At 43.2% G+C, this 27,137-nt stretch overlaps 1 protein-coding gene across 4 annotated transcripts in view; it reads left to right on the top strand.

The window, feature by feature from the left end:
- Positions 1-27,137, top strand: part of EDARADD (EDAR associated via death domain) — a 134,282-nt gene that overhangs the window by 64,274 nt on the left and 42,871 nt on the right. For all 4 annotated transcript variants that reach the window (XM_054561112.1, XM_054561109.2, XM_003775402.5 and 1 more), the window contains one exon: positions 11,963-12,021. In XM_054561112.1, the coding sequence (XP_054417087.1) occupies positions 11,963-12,021 (59 nt within the window). The remainder of the gene's footprint in view (positions 1-11,962; positions 12,022-27,137) is intronic.

Genomic DNA, 27,137 nt, shown 5'->3' with positions numbered 1-27,137 from the left:
AGACCCTAGCTTTCCATAACCTCTCCTGCTGGGTGGTCACCAGGGCTATGTTCCTTTATTTTTTTTATTTTTTGAGACAGAGTTTCACTCTTGTTGCCCAAGCTGGAATGCAATGGCTCAATCTTGGCTCACTGCAACCTCTGCCTCCCGGGTTCAAGCGATTCTCCTCCCTCAGCCTTCCAAGTAGCTGGGATTACAGGTGCCTGCCACCACACCCGGCTAATTTTGTATTTTTAGTAGAGGCAGGGTTTCACCATGTTGGTCAGGCTGGTCTTGAACTCCTGACCTCAGGTGATCCACCTGCCTTGGCCTCCCAAAGAGCTGGGATTACAGGCATGAGCCACCCACTGCACCTGGGCCCTGTGTTCCTTTATGGAGGCCAAGCTGCTGGTTGTCACAGTGGTGCCTCTACCTTGTAGTCTGCTGACAACCCAGAGATGAGGGGTGGGATGGGGTGGAGTTGGGGACAATCAGATCTGACTAGTTTCAGAGATGGCAGGGGCACCTGGCATCCTGGTCACCATGGAGCGGTAGGCCTGCCCAGCACGCACTAACGTGGGTCTCCCCAGCAGTTCTTATGGTAGTGGATAATCGTAGAGAGATCCCCAGGGCGAACCTGTCCAGAGTTTGGCCAAAGCTCTCCTCCTCTTCTCCCGCTACTATCCCAGACCCTTCTCCCTGCTCCCTGAAATGACACCGTTAGAGTGTCCTTTCTTTTCTGTCCAAAAAGGCTGTGAGTGGCCTCAGCAAGTGGCTTCAGGTCTCAGGGTCTCTGTTTCCTCCTCAGCACAGCGGGGAGGACAAGGTTACCGTCCACCTCCCAGGGTGCTGGTGAGAATTCAATGAAATAAATCGAGAATGGTGCCTGGCACTTGTGAACACCAGACAGGGGCGCAGGGAAATCCAGCTGAAGAAGTGTGAAAAATCAAGCTTAAAATCAAGCTTTCAGTCAGAATGGCAAAGTGAAACTGTCTTAGAAAAAAACGGAGCTGTAGTGGCCCTAGCATTGAATGTCGTGGTGCCATCGGGCTCAATGTCTTTTTTTGTCACTCTTAAGTGTGATTTCCTGTTTTGAAAGAAAAAGATTGTTGCTTAGGAACCTGATACTACAGTAATTGTATTATCAGATTTCTCCTAGAATTTGAGTTCTACAAAATCTTAATGAATTTATAAGTAAAGTGAATGTGAAAACCATACCCTAGGTCTTCCCTTTGTCCTTATTCATGCTGAATAGTATTTTTTTCTTAGATCAAGGAACAGATTGGAGTGAACATTATTATTAAGTGCATAATTTCTTATCTCCAAATGAATACATCATTTTATATGTAAATGAACCATGTCTAGGAGTTTAAAAACTTACTCCTACATTTGCGCTCAACAATATAACAACTTGATGTCTGCTAGCATTTTTCTTTGATGTCACTACTGGGACCAATACTATCATTAGACATTGTGGTAATTTTCTCATTAAAGTTGTTTGTGGCTGGGTGCCATGGCTCACACTTGACTCCAGGAGTTCAAGACCAGCCTGGGCAACATGGCGAAACCCGTCTCTACAAAAATATATGAAAAATTAGCCAGGTGTGGTGACATGTGCCTGTAATCCCAGCTACCAGGGAAGCTGGGGTGGGAGGATCACCTGAGCCTGGGAGGTTGAGGCTGCAGTGAGGCATGAACTTCCTGGGCTACACCCCAGCCTGGGTGACAGAATGAGACCCTGTCTCAAAAATAAATAAATAAATAAGAAAAAAAAATCCACGTGAATTAACGAAGAGACTGATTTATAGACTTAAAAGCAATTGTAATTTAATTCTGTAAAGGAAAGACTAGGACGCCAACGTTTAAGTGAGTTTTAAGGAGGCCAGCTTTATTTACTAGAAGCATCATTTGTAATTAGCGTTAACAGTTTCACAAAATCTCTTTCATACTGCTAGCATATTCCTACTTTATTCACAGAGTGTATAAACCTTTAACAGTGGCCAGAATAGATTGGTTTTGAATAATGTGGTTTTAATAATCAGCTGTGGAAATCTAGTGTAATTTCATTTGTCAGCATCTGTTTTTGAGGTAAAATGTGTTAATATAAATTATATCTGTTTTCTCATTGGGCATAAATGCAGAACTTCCACATCAAGCAGCCACCCCCTGATTTTACAGTTTTTGGGGGCTCATTTTGTTTGGGGCTCTTTTCTGATGACTGTTCTGTGAGTCTGCGGGTACTAAGAACTGGTGAGATTGAGGTTTATTTTCCATGACGTGATTCCCAGTATCTCATAGAAGCTGCTGCTTGATTGTTCTGAAGGGAATGTGACTGTTCACATTTTTGAGAGAAAAATGTGTTTGGAAAAGGAATTTTGATTTTTGAGCCACTATTCGTAATGGGAGAAAATTACACTTAAATACACGAATGTAACAAGACTTTATCATCTTCATTTTCTCTCGTGTCCAGGCTCTTTTCTTTGATTATTCAAAAAAATGTTATAGTGTATTTAGAAGTTAAAGAGAAGTAAGGTAGACTTTTTTTTCTTTTCTTTTCTTTTTGAGACACGGATTCTTGCTCTGTCGCCCAGGCTGGAGTGCAGTGGTGTGATCTCGGCTCACTGCAAGCTCTGCCTCCCAAGTTCACGCCATTCTCCTGCCTCAGCCTCCTGAATAGCTGGGACTATAGGCGCCCACCACCACGCCCAGCTAATTTTTTGTATTTTTAGTAAAGACGGGGTTTCACTGTGTTAGCCAGGATGGTCTCGATCTCCTGACCTCATGATCCACCTGCCTCGGCCTCCCAAAGTGCTGGGACTACAGGCGTGAGCCACCGCACCCGGCCTCTTTTCTTTTTTTCTGAGTCTTGCTCTGTCACCCAGGCTAGGGTGCAGTGGCATGATCTCGACTCACTGCAACCTTTGCCTCTCAGGCTCAAGCAATTCTCTCACTTCAGCCTCCTGAGTAGCTGGGACTACAGGCGCCCACCACCACACCCAGCTAATTTTTGTATTTTTAGTAGAAATGGGGTTTCACTGTGTTGGCCGGGCTGGTCTCGAACTCCTGACCTCAAGCGATCCATCCACCTCGGCCTCCTGAAGTGCTGGGATTACAGGCGTGAGCCACCGCGCCCAGCCAAAGTAAGGTAGACTAATGCTACCTTAAGAAGTCTGAGGAACTTGAACTTAAATATAGATGCTGTTTGGGGGTGTCTTTTAGAACAATGTGTTAATTAAATGTGGAAGTAGTTCAGTTTGAACCCGTGAAGAGAAAACAAACAAGTACTAGGAAATCACTAAATAATTCAAAAGTAGAAAGGTCTGTCCTAAAACTAGGAAGCCAATATGTTGTATTTGATATGATTTCCTACCTCACGGATTGGTAATGATGCCATGTGAAGAGTTGTCCCTGTTCTCACGGGAAACTCCTCATCCTCCCACCTGTATGGTTTGCTGTGTGTTCTCATCCTGCTTGTTCAGTAAATACACTCCCCGCCCCCGCCCCCCGAGCCTTGACAGAGACCCTCTTGGGAATCTTCTGTTACAGTAAACCAAAAATCAACCTGCCGTCCCCTCCCAGTTATGGCAAGAATACAATGGTAACAACTCTCCAAAACATTTTTTAATCTTTTGTGTATAGCAGGATAGAGGGGAGGGAGAGGACTATGACCATGGGAGCATTTGGAAAACCATCTGAGAAAAGTCGCTATTAAATTCAAGTTCTTTGCCCGTGTCTCAGGAGGCTGAGGCAGGAGGACCACTTGAGACTAGGAGTTTGAGACCAGCCTGAGCAACATAGTGAGACTCCTATCTCTATTAAAAAAAAACAAAATTAATTAGCTGAGTGTAGTGGTGCACACCTGTAGTCTTAGCTACGTGGGAGGCTGAGGCTGGAGGATCGTTTGAGCCTGGGAGTTCGAGGCTGCAGTGAGCTATAGCTATAATTGCACCACTGCACTACAGCTTTGGCAACAGTGAGCCCCCATCTCAACAAAAACAAAACTAAAACAAAACAAAAAACTCAACTTCTCGTACTGGGAAAAAAGCACTTTAAAGAAATCTGGGTTAGTAATTTTGACATTGTGGGGATGACTGTGATTGAAGGCACACGCCTATTACGTTGGGCTGTGACGAATGACACTTCAGTGTGCATCAGAATGTGGGGATGCTTGTCAACAATGCAGACTTCTGGGCCCCTGGAGATTCCAACTAAGGCGGTCTGGGGGAGAGCTCAGCACTCTGACTGACAGGCAGGAGAGCTGAGAGCGACGCAAGCCTGGGTCAGATGGCGACTGCTCTAGCTGTAAAAAGATAACATACATAGCCTCAGGCAAAGACCACACTTTTAGCTTCGGTTTCTCAGATCATACTATTATGAAAAGAAAGTCTTTTATTCCGGTCGGAATTGTGTGTGAGACAATGAATATACATGGTCCCTTATTTGAACCAATCTAGCAGCTCAGCGCATAATAGGTGAATGAATGCCAGTGCATGGACGGTGACTCACGCCTGTAATCCCAGCACTTTGGGAGGCCAAGGCAGGTGGATTACTTGAGGCCAGGAGTTCCAGACCAGCCTGGTCAACATGGCGATACCCCGTCTCTACTAAAAATACAAAAATAAAATTAGTCAGGTGTGGTGGTGGCACGCACCTGTAATCCCAGATACTGGAGGGGCTGAGGCACGAGAATCGCTTGAACCTGGGAGGCAGAGATTGCAGAGAGCTGACATCATGCCACTGCACTCCACCCTGGACAACAAAGTGAGACTCTGTTTCAAAATAAATAAATACATAAAATAAAAAAGACTGCTAATGAAGGTAAAAATCAAATGGCTTAATCAATCAATCCCTCACTTCATCCTGACTTTTCAACCCTGAGTTAAATGGTTCTGTATTTAAGGCTAAATAACTGTAAACATTTACATGGTGCTAAAATTTCTGTTGTAATATATTTCTGCCAACTTTAAAGTTTAGTGTATGCCCTTGAATTCTGTGAGTAAAGATTAGAATCTGATGGAACAAAATCAGTTTTTAAGCTATTTTGTACCATCTTCACCACAGGTAGGAAAACTGTAAAGTTAACACAACTTTGGAATGGAAGTTGCTTCCTAGCAATTCATATGGAAAGATGTTAAATGTTTAACATGAATTTCAAGTTCCTTTGCTTTTCACTGGCAACCTGAACTTGAACAAGAGAACCAAAATGGTTTAGGTTTGACCTTTAGGAGGGTGAGCTGTTGGGACAAGTATAATCCCACTCTCTACTGTCTGAAAGGCTTAGTAATATGACAGACAAATGAATGAACACAGTGGAATTTGATATCATCTTGTTAATCAGGGGAGAATTTTTTTTTTTTTTTTTTGAGATGGAGTCTTGCTCTGTCACCTAGGCTGAAGTGCAGTGGCACAGTCTCGGCTCACTGCAACCTCCGCCTCCTGAGTTCAAGCAATTCTCTTGCCTCAGCCTCCAGAGTAGCTGAGATTACAGGCGCCCGCCACCACACCGAGCTAATTTTTGTATTTTCAGTAGAGACGTGGTTTCACCATGTTGGCCAGGCTGGTCTCGAACTCCTGACCTCAGGTGATCCACCTGCCTCGGCCTCCCAAAATGCTGGGATTACAGGCGTAAGCCACCGTGCCCTGCCAGGGGAGAATGTGTTTTGATTGTCTCCTCTTCACCCCGTTGGTGAGGGAGGGATTCCATCTTAGGGTTACAGGGATGGCCAAACACACGACACTCAACACTGAACAGATGAGATTGACAGGAATTTATGAGTCATGTATACTCAGTCCGGGAGAGGAGGACACTGCGCGTCATGCAGGGCCACATGGGGATTGCACTTAGGAGCAGAGCAAACAACCAGGGGCTGTCAGACAGACTTTATGATATTAAGCAAGTGGGGTGCCTCCTGGTTGTCAGGGAGGATGTGATTGGCTTGTTTGAGTAAGTCCATGGAGTTGGGGGAAATGAAGCCCATTACAAAAAGAGAACAAGGACTGTGCCTGGTCCCCTTGGTAAGGGGCATTGTTTGGCTAGGGGACTTTGGCCATGGAGCAGAGTGGGAAGGAGACTTGTGGTTAGGCCATTCAAGACCTTCCCAGTTCTTTTTTTTTTTTTTTTTTTTTTTTGAGACAGAGTCTCGCTCCGTCGCCCAGGCTGGAGTGCAGTGGCTCGATCTCGGCTCACTGCAACCTCTGCCTCCCAGGTTCAAGTGATTCTCCTGCCTCAGCCTCCTGTGTAGCTGGGATTACAGGTGCCCACCACCATGCCCGGCTAAGTTTTGTATTTTTAGTAAAGATGGGGTTTCACCATGTTAGCCAGTCTGGTCTCTAACTCCTGACCTCAGGTGATCCACCCGCCTTGGCTTCCCAAAGTCCTGGGATTACAGGTGTGAGCCCTTCCCAGTCCTACCAATGTCAAGGCAGCACATAAACTGAGTCTCAATGTTAGGTCTTATACAACAGTTCACCCCTAGATGCCATGGCATAAATTTAAGCCTTGATGATGGCTGAGACTTCTAGGGAATAGAAGTGCCCCACTGAGAAGCAAGGAAGGCACTTGACCAGGAGGGAGAGGGCCGCATGGTGAGACGGTCATCAAAAACATGAACTTTAGAGGTGTCCCCCTGATGGCCAGTAAAGGCAGTTGAGGAACCCGTGTGGCATTAGTGTAGGGAGTACATGTCCCCAGAGGTTGTGGATTTAGATTCATTAAGGCCTGTGGCAATAGTGACACCCAGTAACTTACATAGGAGTTTCTTGAAGATTTCATTGTGCCTCTCAATCGAACCTGCTGCCTGATATGAGAGGGGAGGTGGAAGTTTCATTAAATGGCTTAAGAGCCCGGCATTGTATGTTCTCAGAAGAAAAATGAGTGTCTTGCTCACTATCAGTAATATGTGGGACTCCAAAGGGGACCAGAAATGTTCTGCTGAAGCCTTGTATTGTGGCCTTGCTGTACGTAGAGACATCTGTTTCTTTATTTATAGTTGGGGTGTATTTGAGGCAAGAGATTCTGAGAGTTCTTTTTACCGCAAAGGGTGCAACTCTTAGGCAATGGTCCAAGAATTTATAAAACTGTGCAGATGGGGCGATTTGTTGGCCAGGACATCCAGCAATAAGATGACTGCCTGAAGTCTGGCCAGTTTTGCTAATCTTAGGTCCTTCCTTTATCAGGGATATCCTGGTTAAGGGATGGAAAGCAGCAACTGTCTACTGAGCTTCATCGTGTATGATGGGGGTGATGTCATCTGTGAAGTCTACAAATTCCCATTGCTGTTCACTCAGTTGCTTTGAAGGGGCTCCCCAGATAACCTAGGAGTCTGCAAGAGGGGTGACTTTTTCCAGCATCATGGGCTCTGGTGAGGGATAGGGGAAGCCACCCCTTCCTGCAGATGGAATATGCCAGAGTGCCTGGGTTTAGCTCCATCCTGTATCAAGGAGGCCTTGGTAACCATTCGGAGCTTGCAGGATTTTGCTTCCATGACCCAGGGCATAATGGACAGCGCAGTATGGAGGGTCACGGCTAGCGTTTAATGACAGCCTCTATTTCCAAGAGAGCCCAGTATGCAGCTAGCAGTTGCTGCTCTAATAATGTATAGAACAGGGCCTAGGAGGGCAGTTTCTTGCATCAAAAGCCTATGGACAACTTTCAGCTATCGTGGGTGGTCCAGAGACTTCAGGAGGAATGAGAGGAGGTTGCTGAAGCCCAAGAAATCTCTGGGTGTCCTAATGGGACTGCCTGTTGTAGACTTTTATTGGAGGGGCCCAAATTTACATTGAGCTGACTTGCAAGTACTGGCATCAATGAGATTAAATTTGTAAATGAGAAATATGTTGCCACCAGAACCCAAAAAAGAACTAAAAAAATACTAGACTTGTATTCACATTGTGGGTGCAGAGAGGGTCAATAGCTATTTATTGGCAGTGTCTGGGTGGGAGCAGCCCTTGGTTTACCAAGTAATTTTTAGGAATTTCACCAAGGTGGCAGGGCCCTGCACTATGTGTGGGGCAGTGGCCCATCTCTTTCTGTGAGCATTGTTGTGAGTACTGTATCGCGTGGCCTGCATGAGAATGTCGAGTGAGAATGTCCTCAGAGGAGGATCTCATCCATGTAATGTCATCACTCTCATGAGGCTGAGAAAGTGGGATGCAGTTAGATCTTGCCTGCAAAGCCTGTGTGTGATGACCAGGCTCTTGAAATGCCCCATGGGTGCCTTGTAAAGATGTATCGTGTCCGTTTGCAGATGAAGGCAAACTTTGACTGAGAGGCTATTGAGATAGGCACTGAACAGAACATTTCAGGCAAATCTGTAATAGCAAAATATTTTCTAGTCACTAGTTGGATGGAGTCAGTGTTTTCCAATCATATTGGGCATGGGGTATGGAAGCCTTAAGGGATGGGACCACAGCAATAAAAGTGTAGTAATCTGGCTAGATGCGGTGGCTCACACCTGTAATCCCAGCACTTTGGGAGGCCGAGGTGGGCACTTGAGGTTAGGAGCTCAAGACCAGCCTGGACAACATGGTGAAACCCTGTCTCTACTAAAAATACAAAAATTAGCCAGGCATGGTGGTGGGCACCTGTAATCCTAGCTTCTTGGGAGTCTGGGGTAGGAGAATCACTCGAACCTGGGAAATGGAGGTTGCAGTGAGCTGAGATCGCGCCACTGCACCCCAGCCTGGGTGACAGAGCAAGACTCCGTCTCAAAAAATAAATAAATAAAATAAAATTGTAGTAATCCACCGTGAGGCTTTTTTTTTTTTTTTTTTTTTTTTGAGACAGGGCATTGCTCTGTCACTCAGGGCTGGGGTGTGGTGGTGTGATCATGGGTCACTGCAGCCTTGACCTCTGGGAGTCAAGTGATCCTCCCACCTCCGCCTCCCAAATAGCTGGGACGATAGGCATGTGACACCATGCCCAGCTAATTTTTAAATTTTTTGTAGAGATAGGGTCTTACTGTGTTACTAGGGCTGATCTTGAACTCTGGGGCCTCAAGCAACCCTCCCATCTTGGCCTCCCAAAGTGCTGGGATTACAGGTGTGAGCCACCAAACCCGACCTGTCTTCTCCTTTGTGTCCAGGTTTCTTTTTATCTTTCTTTCATTCCCTTTTTATGGTCACTGGATATACTTTTGGCAGGGGCAGCCTTCTCTACTGTGCTCATATTGATAAATTTCTTCCCCCAGAGAACCTCAAATCAGTATCATCAGGGGTGGGGCCTTCCCTGTGGCAGTGGTTGCTCTCATATAGTTTAAAAACTGTGGGCTTATGTCAGGGTGAATTAACCCTTTTACTGTGTCCCGGGGCTACCAGGAGTTTTCCCTACAACTCTGAGGATCAGGATCTTTGCTGCAACAGGGCCATAAGCTGCAGCGTGGTCCAGCCCAGTGGAAGAGTGCTGGCCTGTAACCCACAGGTGGAGGGACTCTGCTACAACTTTGTCTTTTCTGCCATGAGGGTTTTCTTTAATTAATTAACTAATTTGTTTATGGATTTTTTCCTGTCTTGTACAAATGCCCTCAGAATATTTTGGATTTCTAGCCACGTAAAGTTGTGGCTTTCAGTTTTTGTCTCCATATGGTCCTCTGTGACAGGGACCTTCTGGGAGGTTGCAAGCAAAGGGTTGGGAGCCAGGTGGCCCCCGTCGCAGGCAGCCACCTCTTCCTCCAGGGAATGCCAGTCGGTCTCCCTGGGGATGGGGTCCTCATCCAGCCAGGTGGTTTTGTCTGTGGCCCAGTTGGGGACATTAAACCCACTATGGCAAGATGAGCTCTTTGGCGTGTTGGAAGCAGCAGCGCTAAGCACAGCTGGGTGCGCTCGCTCGCCAGGGGCTCTGCGCCGAGAGAGCAGTTGAGTACCAAATGCTTTTTCTCATTTTCTTTTTTTCATTAGCACCTGGGCCACAGACCACCGTGGCTGTGCACCTTGATGCCCCTGGGGGTCAAGAGAACACATGGGCAGCAGCAAGGGAAGCAGCAGCTGAGGGGACGGGCAGGGTCACTGCCCTTGCCTTAGCAGCAACCAGGGCACCAGGGAAACTCCCCTGGGGAACTCCCTGGTCTCTCTCCTTGCTTTCTGCAAACTTCTGTCTGCAAAGGACCGCCCCCATGGCTGACCTGGGGATGCACTTCACAAACAGTGTCTGTACAGCTGCCCCAAGTGGCCAGTGATGGTCACCAAGCTAGTTGTATTGCTAAGACAGCTTGCACCTGTCCCTCGATAAGTGGGACTTAAGCAGCAACCAGTTAGGGGGATGTGCTACCACCGTCTTTACAGATGGGAGCCTCAAGAGACCACCTGCCAAACACAGGCCTAACCTGACAGCTCTGGGGTCCAGTCAGTTCACAACAGTTTGCATCTTGGGATGAGATAGCAAACAATCAACAAAGACAACACAGCGTTGCATCGGCCAGAGTGCAAATCTTCCGGTAATTGTCAATTCTATCCCAGGCAGCCTGCATAGTATTAGTGAAGTTGGTTAGCCGAGAGCAGTTAATGAAATCTGACCAAATGTCCTTGATTGTGGTTGGGTCATCCTGTTCATTATGCCAGTTGTTTCTTTTCTTTTTTTTTCTTGTCTTTTTTTTTTTTGGAGACAGGGTCTCATTCTGTCCCCCAGGCTGGAGTGCAGTGGCATGATCGATCAGAGCTCACTGCAGCCTTGAACTCCTGGGCTCAAGCGATCCTCCTCTCTCAGCCTCCCCAGTAGCTGGGACTACAGGCACACACCACCATGCCTGGCTAATTTTTAATTTTTTTGAGACTGGGTCTCACTGTGTTGCGCAGGCTGCTCTCAAACTCCTGCCTCAAGTGATCCTCCTGCCTCAGCCTCGAGTAGCTGTCATTACAGGCATGAGCCACCACTCCTTGCTATCATGCCAGTTGTTTTGATCACCTTCTCCTCACCCCTGCTCTAGGATTATGGGGATGGACAAACACACACATCCAACACTGGAGAGACAAGATCAGCAGCAGTTTGTGAGTCACATATACTCACAGCCCAGGGGAGGAGGACACTGCCTGTCACACAGAGCCATGCGGGGAGACACAGATGTTGTACTTGAGAGCAGAGCGAAAAACCATGGGCTGTGTGAGGCAAGCATTGTGGCATCAAAAGGGTGGGCTGCCTTCTGGTTCCCATGTGAGTTCATGATCAGCCTGTTTGAATAATTCCACATGTTGGCAGGAAACTGAAACCCACTACCCAAAGATAAGCAGGGGGCAGTCACAGTGGCTCACGCTAGTAATCCCAACACTTTGGGAGGCCAAGGCAGGAGAATCACTTGAGGCCAGGAGTTCAACACCAGCATGGACAACACAGTGAGGCCCTGTATCTTACTTAGCTTGGTGTGGTGGCACATGCCTGTCTTCCCAGATACTTGGGAGGCTGAGGCGGGAGGATCACATGAGCCCAGGAGTTCCAAGTTACTGTGAGATGCACTCCAGCCTGGATGACAGAGTGAGACCCTCTGTCTCTTATTTTTATTTTTTTGAGACGGAGTTTTGCTCTTGCTGTCCAGGCTGGAGTGCAATGGCATGACCTCAGCTCACTGCAAACTTTGTCTCCTGGGTTCAAGTGATTCTCCTGCCTCAGCCTCCCGAGTAGCTAGGATTACAGGCATGCGCTACCACTCCCGGCTAATTTTGTATTTTTAGTAGAGACAGGGTTTCTCCATGTTGGTCAGGCTGGTCTCAAGCTCCCGACCTCAGGTGATCCGCCCGTCTCTGTCTCTTATTTTAAAAAAATAAATAAAAAATAAGCAGGAATTGTGCCTAATCTCTTGATAAGGAGCATTGTTTAGCTGGGGGATCTTATCCTTAAGAGCAGAGTTTGGAGAGGAATTTGTAGTCCAGCCCTTCTGATTTTACCAGATGCCAAGGCAGCATGTGACACTGAACCTTGATTTTAGGTCTTACTCCACCGAGTGTGTGCTTTTTAAAATCACACTTCGTTTCTTTGTTTCTTTTTTTTTTTTCCTAGCTGAAGAATGTGATACAATTACTTTGAACTGCCCACGAAATTCAGATATGAAAAATCAGGTAAGAATAATTTCAACTATATTTTACCCTTAGGTACATGATAATCCACCTTAAATTTTTTGAGAGTTATAGAGCTTCACAAATAAAAAATGAAACACAGGATTTCTAGATCATAAACAGGGTTTGCAAATGGTCTCTAAGCATCCCAGTTAGGTAGCATATCTTTAGAACTTTTTTACTTCTAATAAATATTATAGCTTTCATTCATTCTTTGAAATACTTTTCTACATGCCAACAACAGAAAATCAATGCTGGTGAGTTAGAAAGGAGAGTTCCTTTCTTTCTAATGCAGTTGGCACTCTGTGGATGGGCAAATTCTTTACGACACAACAAAACTAGATACTGTAATATAACACTTTTGTAATGCTTTATAAAACTTTAACTTTTTTAGATATCAGATGTCAAACTTTAACATATTATTTCTATTATCTTTTTCCAAAAAGGAAATATGTTTATTGTGTTATGATTATAAAATAATGTTCATATTTTTAAATTTTTAATTATTTATTTTTTTTTGAGACAGAGTCTCACTCTGTTGTCCAGGCTGGAGTGCAGTGATGCCATCTCGGCTCACTGTAACCTCTGCCTCCTGGGTTCAAGAGATTCTCGTGCCTCAGCCTCCTGAGTAGCTGAGATCACAGGTGTGCACCACCATGCCTGGCTACTATTTTTTTTTTTTTTTCGAGACGGAGTCTCGCTGTGTCACCCAGGCTGGAGTGCAGTGGTGCGATCTCGGCTCACTGCAAGCTCCACCTCCCAGGTTCACGTCATTCTCCTGCCTCAGCCTCCCGTGTAGCTGGGACTACAGGCGCCTGCCACCATGCCCGGCTAATTTTTTTTTTATATTTTTAGTAGAGATGGGGTTTTGCTATGTTGGCCAGGCTAGTCTTGAACTCTTGGCCTCAAGTGATCTGTCCACCTAGGCCTCCCAAAGTGCTGGTATTACAGGCGTGAGCCACTGCACCTGGCCAGAATGTTCATTATTTTAAAGTTCAGATTGTCCAAAAAAGTACACGCAAAAGGATGAGAATTTCCTGTCATTCCACTGTTCCACCTTTTGATATACATCTTTCTGGGGACTTCCTTGGTCAGTTACTTCTTGTACTGTCCAAGCCACCTCTGTTCTCTCTCCCAAAGCTCATTAGCAGAGTTGCTTAACTATATTTACAGCATTCAATATCTCAAAGGCATGTCTTGCCTCAAATAGGCTGATTCAGTTCTGCTCCTTCTATATATAACATCAAATTAATTTGTAACAAGTTTTGCCTAGTCTTGCTATAAAAACATCAGTCTGTAATAAAGTCTTTAATAGTAACATTGTTGGGTAGTCAAATCACCTCTGTAATAAAGAGAAGTTACACAATAGTTGATAAAATAAGCAGTTTAAATTAAAGCACATAACTCTCTTGAAAATGGTCAGTGGTGCTACTTTTAACTTTGTTTTGGGGAATCTTCAACCATTAATTGTGAATATCAGACTTCACTCTTTACACCTGATACTCAACATTTTCCTTGAAATTACAATCTAATGATAGGCTTCTGTGGTGACTGAATTTAAACTAGTTTAGTAAACTGAAGTATAAATTTGTTCTTCTCATAATCCTAATTTTTAAACCAAGTTTTGCTCCTCAAATTTTTTTGGTAACACGTAGACTTCCTTGAAGATAAAAGAATGCTAAGTTTTTCATGTAGTTTACTTTTAGGGATTTTCCAAAACCACTTAAGATGAGGTACAGAATATATGTTAGCACACTGTTCAGTATTTTTCCTAATTTCAGTGTTATAATTTTGGCTATATCAAGTAAATACTATCCTAAAAGGTAAAAATATATTTATCAACTAAAAAAATAGGGGAAAGACCTCTTTGAGATTTTTTTAAAGTTCTAATTTAAAACAAAATGTCTTCTTGTCCTATAAAAAGTAGTACTATAAGCAGCTGGCTGCTTCCGTTGACTATTTCTTTGTATAATCTATAGGATTTGTTTTAACTGCTAGATACTCAGAAGGATTCTTTGAAATGAACTTGGCAGTTAGAACAAAGAAAATTCACCAGGGAGAAACGTTTAAAAGAAGAAAACAACCCACACTCCATTCTATAGTTCAGACATTAAAAGCAAGCTGGAGGCTGAGCTCGGTGGCTCACGCCTACAATCCCAGCACTTTGGGGGGCTGAGGCAGGTGGATCACGAGGTCAGAAGTTTAAGACCAGCCTGGCCAAGATGGTGAAACTCCATCTCTACTAAAACTACAATAATTAGCAGGGTGCAGTGGCAGGTACCTGTAATCCCAACTACTTGGGAGGCTGAGGCAGGAGAATTGCTTGAACCAGGAGGTGGAGGTTGCAGTGAGCCGAGATTGTGCCACTGCACTCCAGCCTAGGTGACAGAGTGAGACTCTGTCTTAAAATAAATAAGTAAAATAAAATAAAAGCAAGCTGGAAGTATGTTCTTTAGAATAATTATTATCTGCCTTTTTAGTGATTTTTATAATTTAAGAACTAAAATCTACTTCTACTAAGGATTAATTTTAGCTTGCTTTTTTGAATGATGCCGAGGAAAAACATCGTATTGTCCTAGTGTCAAAAATTAAAGTCTAAGGCAGGCATGGTTGCTCATGCCTGTGGTCCCAGCTACTCAGGAGGCTGAGGTGGGAGGATCACTTGAGAACTGGAGTTTGAGGCTAGTCTGGCAACATAGCAAGACCTGTCTCTTAAACAAAACATTAAGGTCTGACATTTCAAGTACAATTTCAGAAAGAACTCTTTACTTTTAGTTATTTAAAATCAATACCCCATCTACTAGAACTATTCAACTTCTACAACTTATTACAACCGGTATTTATTGAGGATATACTCTAAGACCAATCTGAACTGGGTATTCTTGGACATAAAAATTCGGGAGGAGGAGGTGGAAGATAAGACCCCGGGCAGACCTTATAGACTTGTTGGAGAGGCAGTACACACACAGTTTGGTTCTCGAATGTGCGTAAGGCTCAGATGTGTAAACAATTTCCATGATACTTTACATTAAGGAAAACATTTACTAGGACCTTTATCAATCAATAAAGTTGTAATTACTTTAACTACATGCAGAAGCATATGGCAAATGAAGGTAAAGCAAAAATTTGTTCCAGCTGGGTACGGAGGCTCACACCTATAATCCCAGCACTTTGGGAGGCCAAGGTGGGCAGATTACTTGAGCCCAGGAGTTCGAGACCAGCCTGGGCAACATGGCAAAACCTCAACTCTACAAAAAAATACAAAAATTAACCACACCTGTGGTCCCAGCTACTCGGGAGGCTGAGGTGAGATGATTGCTTAAACCTGGGAAGCAGAGGTTGCAGGGAATGGAAATCGTGCCACTGCACTACGGCCTGGGAGACAGAACCAGACCCTGTCACCACAAAAAAAAAAAAAAATTGGTTCCAATTTGTAGCCAAGAATCCATGCCAAGAGGAGTCTAAGGTAATAAAACAAAAATAAGAAAAATAATAAATATTAGGATACTAAGTTGGAGTTAGAAGTTATGAAAAGAATGACATTGTCTTCTATGTTGTTTATTTGGGTTACAAAACAAGTTTTTTTAGTTTTAGAAACTACATTAAGAAACTACAGACCAGCTCGATGGCTCATGCCTGTAATCCCAGCACTTTGGGAGGCCGAAGTGAGCAGATCACCTGAGATCAGGAGTTCTAGACCAGCCTGGCCAACATGGTGAAACCCTGTCCCTACTAAAAATACAAAAATTAGCCGGGCATGGTGGTGGGCACCTGTAATCCCAGCTATCTGGGAGGCTGAAGCAGGAGAATTGCTTGAACTCAGGAGGGGAAGGTTGCAGTGAGCTAAGATCGTTGTCGGCTTGAGCCTGGGAGGCTGAGGCTGCAGTGAGCTGTGATTGTGCTACTGCACTCCAGCATGGATAACAGAGCAAGACTGTCTCTCAAAAAAAAAAAAAAAAAAAAAAGAAAGAAACTACAATACCATTAAGTTATTGGCTCATTTACTTGCGACAAACGTATCCCACTAATGTAAGATGTTCATAATAAGAGAAACTGGGGGTAGGATATATATATAGGAATTCTTTACACTGTCTTCTCAAATTTTCTGTAAATCTAAAATGATTCTAAAATAAAAGAGTTACTTTAAAAAGCATACTAAATAAAATTTAGATTCTAGATCAATGAAAGGCACATCGCCCATTCCACCACTCGAATACAACTATTTTTGTCACTTCATTGTATTCCTTTGTACGTTTTTGTATGCATGACTATAAAAACAAATAAGCCCGGGCGCGGTGGCTCATGCCTGTAATCCCAACACTTTGGGAGGCCGAGGCGGGCGGACCACCTGAGGCTAGGAGTTTGAGATCAGCCTGGCCAACATGGGGAAACAGAAACCCTGTCTCTACTAAAAATACAAGCGATTATCCTGCCTCAGCCCCAGAGTAGCTGGGATAACAGGCGCTCACCACCACGCCCAGATAATTTTTGTACTTTTAGTAGAGACAGGGTTTTACCATGTTGGCCAGGCTGGTCTCGAACTCCTGACCTCAGGTGATCCACCCACCTCAGTCTCCCAAAGTGTTGGGATTACAGGCGTGAGTCACCGCATCCAGCCTAACTCGTATAGTTTTCAAAATGACCTTATGCAGGATGTACCATTATTATGCTCGCTTTACACATTGAGATCCAGAGTGGTTAAAAAATAAAATAAAATAAATATAAAAATTAGCCAGGCATGGTGGTGGGTGCCTGTTATCCCAGCTACTCTGGAGGCTGAGACAGGATAATCGCTTGAACCCAGGAGGCGGAGGTTGTGGTAAGCCGATATCGCACCACTGCACTCCAGCCTAGGTGACAGAGTGAGACTCCGTCTCAAAAATCAAAAACAAACAAAAAAACCCTGCAAATAATTTGATATTGTTCTATATCCTGCTTTTGCTGTTTAATAATTCGGAAACATTTTATCCAGTTTGCTCCGTGGTTTTGCCATCCTGTTGCTCCATGGTCATGATGATGTCACGGTCAATGGCAGAATGGTATGCCCATCTGACACAGAAATAGATTCTAGGATGCGAGTCTGAGGGCCGGAGCCAGAGCCCTCCCAGTAGATGGAATGATATAGCCCAAGCTTGTCCAACCCATGGCCTGCAGGCCATATGTGGCCCAGGACAGCTTAGAACGCAGCCCAACACAAATCTGTAAATGTTCTTAAAACATTATTAATTTTTTTGCGATTTTTTTTTTTGAGATGGAATCTTGCTCTGTCTCCCAGACTGGAGTACAGTGGTGTGATCTCCGCCACCTGGGTTCAAGCAGTTTTTCTGGCTCAACCATCCCAGTAGCTGGGATTACAGGTGTGCGCCACCACACACAGCTAAACTTTTTGGATTTTTAGTAGAGACAGGGTTTTGCCATGTTGGCCAGGCTGGTCTCGAACTCCTGACCTCAAGTGATCCACCCGCCTCAGCCTCCCAAAGTGTTAGGATTATAGGCGTGAGCCACTGTGCCTGGCCTTTTTGCGATTTTTTTAAAGCTCTTCAGCTATCATTAGCATTAGTATATTTTACGTGTGGCCCAAGACAATTCTTCTTCTTCCAATGTGGCCCAGGGAAGCCCAAATATTGGACACCCCTGGTATAGACAGAGGATCTGAGGGGAGAGTCTGTGACAGAGTGAACTTGGCCTGAGAGATCTTAGGTGATGAGGCTGGAAGGTAAGTTGAGACCAGGGCCCCAGAGCCTTGAATGCCGGAGAGGGGTGGGTGGTGGAAGGTATTGGGGATTTTCAGTGATTTTCTCATGACCTTATCTGGGATCCTAGGGGGACTTGAAAGAAGATGAGACTGGGTTTTAAGCCTGTGCCTGGGAGATGGATGCTATTGACAGGATCGATAGAGAATTCAGGAAGAAGACCATCAGATGTGTGTGTGTTGTTAGGATTGAGTTTTCTTGGTTGGTTGGTTAAGAAAGAGGAGAGAAAGGTGTGTGGAGTCTGGGGTATGTGAGATTTGTTGTGCCAGTGAGACTGCTTGTGTAGATGACTAGGTACTGTGCTTAGGATTCATGCATTGGGAGGTTATAGTTGAAGCCCTAGGCATGGATGAGACTGTCAAGGAAAATCGTCCTTATAGGAAAGCAGAGAGGTTAACCAAGATGAAACCTTGAGGAACACTTACTCTTGGAGGTCAGAGGAAGAAAGGAGCTCAGAGGTAACTAGAGGAATAGCCAGAGAAGAAAGCCATCTGTGGTCAAGGCAACGATTCTTTCCTTCATAGCACTGATCCTCGTTCATAGTCACATGTTTGCTGACTATTTCATTGTCTTCACCCATTGACTAGGCTGTGCCCCTTGAGGGCAGGGACTCCTGTGTCTTTTTGCTCATAATTGTATCTTCAATGCCTACTACATAGTAGGTCCCAATAACTAGGTATTGAATAAAGAAAGGGAAAAGCCAGGGGAGGGCATTGCCTCACATGTCGAGGAAGGAATGGTCACCACCCTCAGGAGGCACAGTGTGGTCGAGACCTACCAAGACATCATTGGATTTACTTACAAGAGTTAAGAAGTGAGTATGAGAATGTTTATGCAGTTCTATCCAGAAATTCATTAAGGTAGCAAAGCAAAATATTAAAATGTTATTTGAAGGTATTGGAAAGTACAGAAAAGGCTTCCTTTTTACTTTTCAGGATGAGAAACTTCAGGATTTTAGAAAGAAAAAGGATCAGCAGGAGTGGAGGATTAAAAATAATAGAGAGAAGGGGGATAATACATGGGATGTTTTCCTATGGAAGGTAGAGGGGATTCATTTTCTTAGCAAATATTTATTGATAACATATGTTTGGTAGAAAACACACAGCACTAGATTTTCCTCAAGGAATCAGTAACCTGGCAAGGAAGTCAAGATATATGCACACATAATTTTGATTAATAAGAGTTGTCAAAGGCATAGAGAGATGAATTTGCATTTTAAAAGTAAAAACCTCAGCCGGGCATGGTGACTCAAGCCTGTAATCCCAGCATTTTGGGAGGCCGAGGCAGGAGAATTGCTTGAGACCAGGAGTTCAAGACCAGCCTGGGCAATAAAGTGAGACCCCATCTCTATAAAAAAAAAAAAAAAAAAATTCTTTCCTTCTTTTTTTTTTGAGATGGAGTCTCACTCTGTTGCCCAGGCTGGAGTGCAGTGGTGTGATCTCAGCTCACTGCAACTTCCACCTCCTGGGTTCAAGCGATTTACCTGCCTCAGCTTCCCAAGTAGCTCGGACTACAGGTGTGCACCACTGCACCCAGCTAATTTTTGCATTTTTAGTAGAGACCACCATAGGTCTCACCATATCGGCCAGGCTGGTCTCGAACTCCTGGCCTCAGGTGATCCGCCCGCCTCAGCCTCCCAAAGTGCTGAGATTACAGGCGTGAGCCACTGCACCCAGCCAAAACTTTCTTTTAATTAGCAGGTGTGGTGGTGCACACTTGTAGTCCCAGCTGCTTGGGAGGCTGAGGCAGGAGAATCACTCGAGCCTGGGAGGTTGAGGCTGCGGTGAGCTGTGATTGTGCTACTGCACTCCAGCATGGGTGACAGAGCAAGATCCTGTCAAAAAAAAAAAAAAAATAGTAAGAACCTTAACTCTTTTTCAGAGGCAGGACTCAAAGAAGGTTGGATGGGGAAAGATAGAAATATTCTTTTTAGATGCAAAGGCAGGAAGTTGAGTTAGTTGATGTGAAACTGGTGTTGTGCCTTGAATCATGGCATTTGGTTGGGACAGGAGGGAGGAAATGGAGCAGAGTTATTAGGGGGCTAAAGAGGCAGAGACCTGCGTGAAATAGGCAATGGTATAACAGTATTTGATAAATGTGAAATAGATTGCGAGATGGTAGATGGTGAAACATCCATTCATCCCTCCATCTTTCAAGTATTTCAGTGCCAAGAATGTATTACCAGCTCTCCCTTAGGGTCTGCGGATACAATGGTGAATACCTAGAGCTTACAGTCAAGTTTGGCATTGAAAATCTCCAACTGGGAAGGGTGAGTGGAAGTGTTTGTGGATGCTCCAATCACAGAAGCTCCGTAGGCAAGTACACTAAGAAAATCCCCCTCTTAGAGAAGCTCAGCACACATCCCTAAAGGCAAAAGATAGAGAGGACACCTGATCAACAGGTAAGCTTAGTTGAACAGAGAAATACTTGTTTTTCCCGCCCCTGGGGCATGCCTGTTAAATGTCCCCTGCATCTCATGTTTCCTCTAAACACTGCTTTGGGAAGAGTTGTTCAAATGGAAGTCTTGAATGCCAGGATGGAAGAGTGTGAACTTGATGTCCCACACCCTGGAAAGTTCCCGAAAGAGTCTGACGGTGGAATGATGGGGTAAAAAGGCAGAGTTCTAGAAAGGTCATCCTAGCAAAGGATGGTCTAGGGGTTAGATAGGAAGAAAGACTGGAGAGCCTGAGGGCTATTGCAGTCACCCAGGGATGTAATCCCAAGGGCCTGGATTTGGGTTGTGGCAGGGAGAAGGAAGAGGGGAGACTGCAGTTCTAAAATGTTGGTTATTAGTGTATTAGGGCTGCCATGACAAAGTGCCACAAATGAAGTGGCTTAAACTTACCGTCGTCTCATAGCTCTGGAGGCTACAACAAGTCTGAACTCAAGGTGTCGGCGGCACGGTTGGTTCCTTCTTTTTTTTTGAGACTTGCTCTGTCACGCAGGCCAGGGTGCAATGGCGTGATCTCAGCTCACTGCAACCTTTGCCTCCTGAGTTCAAGCGATTCTCCCACCTCAGCCTTCTGAGTAGCTGTAGCTGGGATCACAGGCACCTGCCATCATGCCTGGCTAATTTTTATATTTTTGTAGAGACGGGGTTTCACCATGTTGGCTAGGCTGGTCTTGAACTCCTGACCTCAGGTGATCCACCCACCTTGCGCCCTGCCCAGGGTCGGTTCCTTCTGAGGGCTGTGAGGGAAGGACCTGCTCCAGGCCTCTCTTCATGGCTTGTAGCTGGCTGGCTTTTCCCTGTGTTTCTTCACATAGTTTTCCCTCTTTGTTTGTCTGTCTGTGTCCAAATTTCCCCTTTTCATAAGGAAGCCAGTCATATTGAGTTAGGGCCCACCCCAATGACCTCATTTTAACTTGATTACTTCTGTAAGGACCCCATTTCAAAATACAGTCACATTCTGAGGTACTGAGGGTTAGGATGCCAACATGGGAATTGTGTGGAGACACAGGTCAATCCACAATAATGTTTGAAAACAAAGTAAAACAAGAACCTTACAATAATAACAACAGCGCATTTTGAGGGAGAGAGGAAAACGATTTGGTGTCTGGGAGACGCTGGGATGGAAGTGGAGGGAAGGGCTGAAGGTCCACTTCAGAGAACCCTGCTGGTGACCAGGGCTGTGGTGGGTGCCACTGTCGAAAATAGAAAAACCACTTGTTTGGGCAGTGGGAAAAGCAAGCACAGAGTCTGATCAACAAAAACTGAAGACCCCATGTCATTTTATCCTCCGAGGGCTGATTGTCTAATTGGTGGATGACCTAATGCTATCATTATCCCACTCCCTGCAAATCATCCGTAGTTGATTCTTTTATTATTATTTTTAATACGCTTTATGTTTTTAGAGAATTTTTAGGTTCACAGCTAAATTGAGCAAAAGGTGCACAGATTGCCCATGCACTCCCTGCCCCCACTCATGCACCGCTCCACCCCCATTCTCAGCATCCTGCATCCTAACGGTGCATTTGTTATGACTGATGAACCTACGGTGACACACCATTATCATCCGAAGTTCAAATTAGCTTAAATTAGGGTTCACCCTTGGTGTTGTACATTCTATAGGTTTGGACAAACCTGATGACATGTATCCACCATTCTAGTATCTTACAAAGGAGTTTCACTGCCCAAAAAATCCTCTGAGCTCCACCCATTCATCTCTCCCTCCCCACTAACTTCTGACCAACAACTGACCTTTTTCCTGTCTCCATACTTTTGCCTTTTGCAGAATGTCACATAGTTGGAATCATATGCTATGTAACCTTTTCAGATTGGCTTCTTTCCCCTAGTAATATGAATTTAAGTTTTCTTGCTGTCTTTTTACTGCTTGATAGTTCATTTCTGTTTAGTGCTTAATAATATTCCACTGTCTGTATGTACCACAGTTTATTCACCTACTGAAGGATGTCTTGGTTGCTTCCAAGTTTTGGCAATTATAAACAAAGCTGCTGTAAATATTCATGTGCAGATTTTTGTGTGGCCATAAGTTTTCAGCCCCTTTGGATAAATCCAAGAAGCATGATTGCTGGCTCATACAGCAAGAGGCTGTTTAGGTTTCTAAGATGCCACCAAACTGTCTTCCAAAGTGGCTATACCATTTTGCATTCCCACCCAGCAATGAATGAGAGTTCCTGTTGCTCCACATCCTTGTCAGCATTTGGTATTGTCAGTGTTCTGGATTTTAGCCATTGTAATAGGTATGTAATGGTATCTTATTGTTGTTTTAATTTGTATTTCTTCGATGATATATGATGTGGAGCATCATTTTATAGCTTATTTGCCATTTGTGTATCTTCTGTGATGAGATGTTTGTTAAGGGCTTTGGCTCATTTTAAAATCAGGTTATGTTCTTATTGTTGAGTTTTAAGAGGTTTTATATATTTTAGATAACAGTCCTTTATCTGATATGTCCCTTGCAAATATTTTCTTCCAGTCTGTGTCTTTTCTTTTCATTCTTTTGACAGTGTCTTTCACAGAGCAGAAAGCTTTAATTTTAATGAAGTCCAGTTTATCAATTATTTCTTTCATGGATTGTGCCTTTGGGGCTATATCTAAAAAGTCATTGCCATGCCCAAGGTTAACTAGATGGTGAAACCCCTAGTTGTCTCCTATGTTATCTTCTAAAAATTTTATAATTTTGCTATTTAATTCTAGGTCTGTGACCCATTTTGGGTTAATTTTTGCGAGAGTTTAAAGAGCTTAAATTTTGTGAGAGCTTAAGGTGTGTGTCTAGACTAATTTTTTTTGTTATTCCATTACCATTTGTTGAAAAAACTATCTTTCAACTATTATATTGCCTTTGCTCCTTTGTTAAAAATCAATAGACTATATTTATGTGGTTCTATTTCTGGGTTCTTTGTTCTGTTTCATTCATCTATTTTACTTTTATTTGTCTCTTGTTTGCCAATACCACACTGTTTTGATTACTGTAGCTTTCCAGTAAGTCTTAAAGTTGGGTAGTATCAGTCTTTCAACTTTGTTCTTTTCCTTCACTGTTGTGTTGGCTGCTCTGGGTCTTTTTGTCCCTCCATGTAAATTTTAGAATCAGTTTGTTGACATTCACAAAATAACTTGCTGGGATTATGATTGGGATTGCATTTGATCTATAGATCAATTTGGAAGAACTGATACCTTGACAACAGTGAGCCCTCCTATTTATGATCATGGAATATCTCTCCATTTACAGGGCATACCTCTTTTCATTGTGTGTTATGTTATTGTATTTTGTAGATATTGCATTTTTTTTTTTTTTACAAATTGAAGGTTTGTGGCAACCTTGTGTCAAGCGACTCTATTGGTGCCATTTTTCTAACAGCATATGCTCACTTTGTGTCTCTGTGTCACAACTTGGTAATTCTCACAATATTTTGGTATTTGTTATGATGATCTGTGACTCGTGATCTTTGATGTTACTATTGTAATTGTTTTGGGGCACCATGAACTGCACCCATATAAGACAGTGAACTTAATTGATAAATGTGTGTGTTCTGACTGCTCCAATGACTGGCCATTCCTCTGTCTCCCTCTTCTTGGGCCTTCCTATTCCCTGAGACCCAACAGTATTGAAACTAGGCCAATTGATAACCCTACAATGGGCTCTAAGTGAGGAAGAGTTGCATGTTTCTCAGTTCAAATCAAAAGCTAGAAATAATTAAGCTTAGAGAGGAAGGCATATCAAAAGTCAAGATAGGCTGAAAACTAGGTCTCTCATGCTAAACAGCCAAGTTATGAATGCAAAAGAGAAGTTTTTGAAGGAAATTAAAAGGGCTACTCCAGTGAACACACAAATGATAAGAAAGCCATTATTCTTATCTTATACTTATCTTATTGCTGATATGGGGAATGTTTTAGTGGTCTAAATAAAAGATCAAACTACCCACAACATTCCCATAAGCCAAAGACTAATCCAGAGTAAGGCCCTAACCCTCTTTATTTATATATATATATAATATATATATAAAAAATATATATATTATATATATAATATATATATAAAAAATATAATATATATAAAATATGTATATAATATATATAATATATATATAAAATATATATAATATATATAATATATATATAAAATATATATATAATATTATATATAAATATATGTATAAAATATATAAATATAAATATATAAAATATATGTTATAATTATAAAAATATATATAATTTATATATAATATATAATATATAATATTATATATATAAAATATATATATAGAAGAAAGTCCTAGATGGCATCTTCTTCCAGTAAAGAAGTAAAAGTAAAGAAATATTATATATTATAAATATATAAATATATATTTATAATATGTAATATAATATTTATATATTTTGTATATATATATTTTTTGAGATGGAGTGTCGCTCTATTGCCCAGGCTGGAGTGCAATGGCACGATCTCCACTCACTGCAACCTCCACCTCCTAGGTTCAAGTGATTCTTCTGGCTCAGCATCCTGAGCAGCTGGGATTACAGGCACCCCTCCTGTCCACCACACCTGGCTAATTTTTGTACTTTTAGTAGAGACAGGGTTTCACCATATTGGCCAGGCTGGTCTTGAACTCCTGACCTCAGGTAATCCACCCGTCTCAGCCTCCCAAATTGCTGGGAATACAGGTGTGAGTCACCGCACCCGGCCTCCCAACCCTCTTTAATTCTATAAAGGCTGAGAGAATTGAGGAAGCTGCAGAAGAAAAGTTTGAAGCTAGCATAGGTTGGTTCATGAGCTTAAGGAAAGAAGTCATCTCCGTAACATAAAAGTGTGAGATAAAGCAGCAAGTGCTGATAGAGAAGCTGCAGCAAGTAATCTAGAAGATGTAGCTACCATCATTGATGAAACTGATGAAGGCAGCTATACTAAACAACAGATTTCCAGTGTAGATGAAACAACCTTTTACTGGAAGAAGATGCCGTCTAGGACTTTTTTTTTTTTTTTTTTTTGAAACAGTGTCTCATTCTGTCACCCAGACTGGAGTGCAGGGGCACCATCTCAGCTCACTGCAACCTCTACCTCCGGGGTTCAAGTGATTTTCGTGCCTCAGCCTCCCAAGTAGCTGTGATTACAGGCATGTACCACCATGCCCAGCTATTTTTTGTATTTTTAGTAGAGACAGGGTCTCACCATGTTGGCCAGACTGGTCTCAAACTCCTAACCTCAAGTGATCCTCCTGCCTTGGCCTCCCAAAGTGCTGGGATTACAGGCATGAGCCACTGTGCCTGGCCATGAGCCACCAAGCCTGGCCATCTAGGACTTTCCTAGCTAGAGGATAGAAGTCAATTCCTGGATTCAAGCTTTATAGGACAGGCTAACTCTCTTGTTAAGAGCTAATGCAGCTGATGACCTTAAGTTGAAGCTAATGATCATTGACCATTCCGAAAATCACAGTGCCCTTGGAATAAGGCTAAATTTACTCTGTCTGTGCTGTGCTCTATAAATAAAACACCAGGCTTGGATAACAGCACATCCGTTTATAGCGTGTTTACTGAATATTTTAAGCCCACTGTTAAGACCTATTGCTCAATAAAAAAGATTCCTTTCAACACATTACTGTTCATTGACAATGTTCCTGGTCACCCAAGAGCTTTGATGGAGATGTACAAGGAGATTAATGTTGTTTTCATGCCTGCTAACACAATATCCATAGTGTAGCTGCTGTGGTTTTGATGTTTGTCCTCTCCAAAACTCATGTTGAAATTTAATCCCCAATGTAGTAGTTGGGAGAGGTGGAGACTTTAAGAGGTGATTGGTTCGTGAAGGCTCTGCCATCATGAATGGATTAATCTGTTCATGGATTAATGGGCTTATGGATTAATGAGTTATCGTGGGAAAGGAACTGAAGGCTTCCTAAGAAGGAGAAGTTACCATATTAGCATGCTCAGTTCCTTTGCCATGAGATACCCTGCACTGCCTCAGTAGAGTCCCCACCAGCAAGAAGGCCCGCACCAGATGCAGCCCCTCAACCTGGGACTTCTTTGCCCCCAGAACTGTAAGAAATAAATTCCTTTTCTTTATAAGTTGCCATGTTTCAGATATTCTGTTATAAGCAGCAGAAAATGGACTAATACAGCACCCCATGGACCAAGAAATAATTTTGACTTTCAAGTCTAATTTAAGAAATACATTTGGTAAGACTAAAAGTAGTGATTCCTCTGATGGTTCTGTGACAAGTAAATTGAAAACCTTCTGGAAAGGATTCACCATTCTAGATGCTATTAAGAACATTCATGATTCATGAGAGGAGATCAAAATATCAACATTTACGGGAGTTTGGAAGAAGTTGATTCCAACCCTCATGGATGACGTTGAGGGATTCAAGATTTCAGTGGGGGAAGTAACTGCAGATATAGTAGAAATAGCAAGAGAATTAAAATTAGAAGTGGTGCCTGAAGACGGGGCTGGATTTCTGCAGTGTCATGATAAAACTTGAATGGATGAATAGTTGCTTCTTATGGATGAGCAAAGAAAGTAGTTTCTTGTGATGGAATCTGCTCCTGGCGAAAATGCTGTGAACGTTGTTGAAAAGACAACAAAGAATTTAGAGTAGTACATAAACTTAGAATACTACATAAACTTTGTAAATAAATAATGCATGAAGCAGGGGCAGGGCTTGAGAGAATCGACTTCAATTTTAAAAGAGTATCTACTGTAGGTTAGATGCTCTCAAACAGCATCATATGCTCCGAAGAAATCTTTTGGGAAATGAAGAGTCCATTGATGGGGCAAACCTTATTATTATATTTTTAAAGAAACTGCCACTTCCACCCTAATCTTCAGCAACCACCACCCTGATCAGTCAGCAGCCATCAACATCAAGGCAAGACCCTCCATCAGCAGAAAGATTACAACTTGCTGAAGG

The sequence above is a fragment of the Pongo abelii genome, chromosome 1 (genome assembly GCF_028885655.2).
Source record: "Pongo abelii isolate AG06213 chromosome 1, NHGRI_mPonAbe1-v2.0_pri, whole genome shotgun sequence".
Classification (NCBI taxonomy): domain Eukaryota; kingdom Metazoa; phylum Chordata; class Mammalia; order Primates; family Hominidae; genus Pongo; species Pongo abelii.
This window is presented reverse-complemented; position numbering and strand designations above follow the sequence as displayed.